This window comes from Arachis ipaensis, chromosome B10 (genome assembly GCF_000816755.2).
Source record: "Arachis ipaensis cultivar K30076 chromosome B10, Araip1.1, whole genome shotgun sequence".
NCBI lineage: Eukaryota > Viridiplantae > Streptophyta > Magnoliopsida > Fabales > Fabaceae > Arachis > Arachis ipaensis.
This window is the reverse complement of record NC_029794.2, coordinates 58,256,262-58,260,327: the sequence shown is the minus strand read 5'-3', so window position 1 is coordinate 58,260,327 and position 4,066 is coordinate 58,256,262. Positions and strand designations below refer to the sequence as shown.

Here is a 4,066-nt window from a genome sequence, read left to right as displayed (position 1 = left end):
GATTTTGCTAACAGTGTTTTACCCTCTCAATTTTTTTTTAATAATTGAGAGAATTCATTTTTAGCCAAATTTAGACCCATAGTCTGTAGAAGAGGGAAATTATTTTTTTTATTTATTTTTGAAAAAACAGTTGAGAATCTTGATGGGCCAATAATGTTCCTTTGAGTAACGAGACACGTAATAGTCAATACTACCAAGCACCACATTATCATACGTTAATCTTTTATAATTAATTAGATTTTCTTTTAAGTCCTATACTTTGCCCCACATTCTTCTAACAAAATTATAGGAAAATTCCACCAAATATATACATAATGGTGTATTTTGAAATTGTTTGAATGAATTTCTAAAAGAAGTTTTTTTTGTTGAATTATTTTTTTTAAAAGATCTTATTAAAAAGTAAAAATAATTTTATGTTTAGATATCTTGCACTTTATTTAGGATTATTAAAGGAAAAATTTAACACAGGGAATGAGCATATCAGGCAGGTGATCGAATCGTACTTTCAGAATAACTACTGTTCAGGTCAGGTAACCACAGAACAATGAAATTCAACTCTCATATCTCATGTAGCAGAAGAATTTCCATCAAAGGAAATTCAAGAGATTGAGGTGTATCATTCTCTTAGTTGTCTAGCACCTGTTATGGAAGAACGCCCACAACATATGTACAAGAACTCAGTAATGTTGAATAGCCTAACATGCTAACTGGAAAATTGACCAAAAATCATCATGACATAGAAGAGCAAGTGTTTATCATTTCCTCTATCGCCCGGAAGTTTTCTGCAGCAGCAATCCATATTTAAGACTTGAGCACCCTCTCAATGGCAGCCACATAAAACTCCTTTGGCATAGTGCCAATTACAGAATCACATTTCTCGCCATTTTTAAACAGCAGAACCACTGGTACAGCCTTAATTTCGTAGTCATCAGCAATTTCCATATCAGTGTCTGTGTTCACCTTGAAGCACTTGAGTTTCCCAGCATACTCAATTTCGATCTCATCCATCACACGGTGTACCATCTTGCACGGGCCACACCAATTTGCATAGAATTCAACAAGGACTGGGGTTTCACTGTTCAGAATCAAATTTTCCCATAGGTCTTTTGTTACTGGTGTAGCTGCTAAACAATAACAAGCACAGAGAATTAAGAAACCATCTAATGATTCAAGCCATAATACATATTGACATACCAAATATGACAAATTGGAAAGACGAACAACTCAGTAGGAAACATCAATGAATAGAGGAATTAACCTTTAACCAACAAGTAGTGTCATCTTTCAACAAACACATACACACTATGTCTTAGTCTTTTCATTTTGTAGTGGAGGGAAGACAATGTATCTCATTTGTTAGATTATACTCCAAAACTGTGATTTAATTCAAGCAAACTAGAAGCTTGCAGGTTATTTGAGTATATAGTAAAGATCAGGTAGCAGATACATTCAAGCCTGTTAACAGAACCACGAGGAGAAAAGACATGACCCGAAAGCAGTCACAACACTGGGTGCTCAAAATAAGAGAGAAAGGAGAAGGGGGAGACTTGAGAAGGGCGACACAAATAAGTAAACAATGTGCACAAATTTTCAAGTTGGCTACATAGTTCTAAAAACTTGAAAGCATTAGAATTATTGGAATAAAGTTACAAACTCAAACAAGGAATCAACCCACTAATCAACTAGGAAAAAATGCAACTTCCTCGGAATTTAAACAAGCAAAGGAATCTTAGGTCTATAATTCTTGTGATTTGTTGTCATAAGAATAAATCTTCATGAAGATCCTGTATTCTGGTTTTTCTGGTCTTACCAACATAATTATAGGTAACAAACTTGCATTATATTCCTATCATAACTCAGCAAGTTATGCTGGGCACTAGTGATGGACAAGGAACCTTCATTAGATAAATTATATCTCAACCTCTATTCCTATGACTAAATCCATTTCCGATTTCCATGAAATTTCAAGTACAGTTCCCCCCTCAAAATTACAGAGAATAAAAAGAAATACATGATCTGAATGGTCGAATGCATTTCTCTAGGTTGACTACTCACATGATGTGAAGATAATAGTCAAGAATCATTAAATGATTTGACACCTTTGACTAAACTGTTTGACATAACACTATCTACATCTCAACTATGATATTCACATGAATGGAAGTATTCGCCCTTTCTCTAGATAGTATTTTACAAAAAGGGGTTAGAAAAGTGTAGCTGAATGCTGCCAGCTGATTTAAGTAGTTACAGTAGTGGAAGTTAGTTATTTAACTCAAGTGTAACAGCCAGAGTTGGAAGGTTAACTAGAGTTAGTTAGCTTGCTAATTGTGTACATAAGCTCTAACGTGTAGCTTAGCAAGGTGATGTTCATTACCATAAACCAGCTTTCATTTTCTGATCTTTTCACTCCGCTCTGCATTTTCTCTCTACTTCTCTCACTCACTACAACAACTCTGCACTATAGAACAGAGTTTCCACAAAAAGGAAAGCAAGTCTGCATTCTATTTTAAAACAGATGATTAACCACATGTCAACAGGCATTTTCGCTTAATTCTTTTATGAAATATTTTTGCGGCCACAGGCGCGCGATGGGATCTTTAAGTTTAAAAATCAAAGTCAGTTCTCTTTCAACACTCCAAAGGCCTTATATATGTCATTAACAATCCATGGAATTGCAGGGCGAGAAGTGGAAAAATAATACTAATAACAATTTCTTTTCTTTCTAGACTCTAGAACAAAAACAGCAAATACATATTGGTGATCAATAACCATCCAAGATCAAATACGAAGAAAATCTCCATGGAAATTCAAGGCATCTATTTCCAATTTATTACCACTCATTGAGTTACCATATCAACCTGCTTCTCCACATTAAATCATTTACCAGTAACTAGTATTATAAAGATTCAACAAGCAGCTTATTGAAATTTACACACCGCATCAGACCCTAGAAGCATCATTCAACCAATTACAAAATCAGGCCAGAACCTAATAACAGCAACATGAACAAGTTCAAGTCACTTAATATCGCATGATCCTTGAGAACTCATTATTGATATTTAGTTCAAGTCACCAATTATAGAAGGCGATTTGAGGTACCAAAACCCCAAATCTTGTGTCCGAAACAAGAAACCCAGAAACACGAAAATAATAATAATAAAATAATAACTATTAACATAAATAATGGGGAGGGAAAAAAAAAGGAAAACGAAAAACACAGACTTCAACTTTCAGAATCAGCATTGCGCAATTGAACCAAATCAATGACCGCACTATCTTAGCTACTACCTTAGGGCTACATAAATACACAGAGAGAAAGAGAAAAAAAAACAAAGTATTGTAGAGAATACATACCTCTGGTTTGTTGAAGGAAAGGGCGAATCGCGGGGAAAAGATGATGATGGTGATGATGATGATGATGATGATGATGATGCAGGGTTTGAAGGTTTAGGGAGTTGTGGTTGTTTGAGAAAGGGAATGAGGCGCGTTGTGGGTTAAGGTGGGAAGAAAAAGAAGCGAGTATAGGTTTGTTAATGGAAGAGGCAGAAGAAGGGGTGAGTCTGAGGGTGAAGGAAGCCATTGGAGAGAATGGAAGAAAGCTTGAAGAATGTTGAGAGCGAGTGAGAGAAAGAGCAAAGACAGAGAAAGGACAAAGAAATCCGATAAATGAAAACGAATCAATGAAATGAAAGAGAATGAAAAAGGAGAAAAGGGAAGCTGGGAACGCAAATCGAACTAGCTCGCTACTCAATATTCAATATTCAACATCCTCCGGTCAACAATTTTGTGTATATATATGGAGAATGCTACTCAACCCCTCTAAAATAATATGTAAGTTATCTTTCATTATGTGTCACATTGTAATTGGTCCTTATCTTAACCATAGTTGGGTTATTTTATAATTTATTATTCTTAAAATATTAAAGTTCTACTTCCGTTAATTGAAGCACATTCCACTCCTCCATTCTTTGTTTATCACTTTATCACCTAGATTTAGTCCTTCCAAGCACCGTTGCATTCGTGACAAGAAGTGCCAACGTCATCGTCATGCCCTCCCACACAACCT

At 35.3% G+C, this 4,066-nt stretch overlaps 1 protein-coding gene across 2 annotated transcripts; it reads right to left on the bottom strand.

Moving 5' to 3' along the window:
- On the bottom strand, nt 473-3,779 carry LOC107624087 (thioredoxin M3, chloroplastic). Of its 2 annotated transcripts, none has more exons than XM_016326534.2 (2): nt 3,355-3,779; nt 473-1,124 (listed from the first exon to the last, which is right to left on the bottom strand). In XM_016326534.2, the coding sequence occupies exons 1-2, from the start codon at nt 3,578-3,580 to the stop codon at nt 802-804; spliced, it is 549 nt and encodes a 182-aa protein (XP_016182020.1). In that variant the 5' UTR covers nt 3,581-3,779; the 3' UTR covers nt 473-801. The 2 variants fall into 2 exon arrangements, with proteins under 2 accessions (XP_016182020.1, XP_016182021.1); XM_016326535.2 differs by having other exon boundaries at nt 473-1,121; nt 3,355-3,777.

What these genes read in the sequence shown, in the direction of transcription:
- LOC107624087 (XM_016326534.2), bottom strand. Translation starts at nt 3,580, where the DNA reads ATGGCTTCCTTCACCCTCAGACTCACCCCTTCTTCTGCCTCTTCCATT. An exon ending in TTTCCTTCAACAAACCAGAG is followed by an intron (nt 1,125 to 3,354) that starts GTATGTATTCTC and finishes GTTATTGTTTAG; the next exon opens with CAGCTACACCAGTAACAAAA.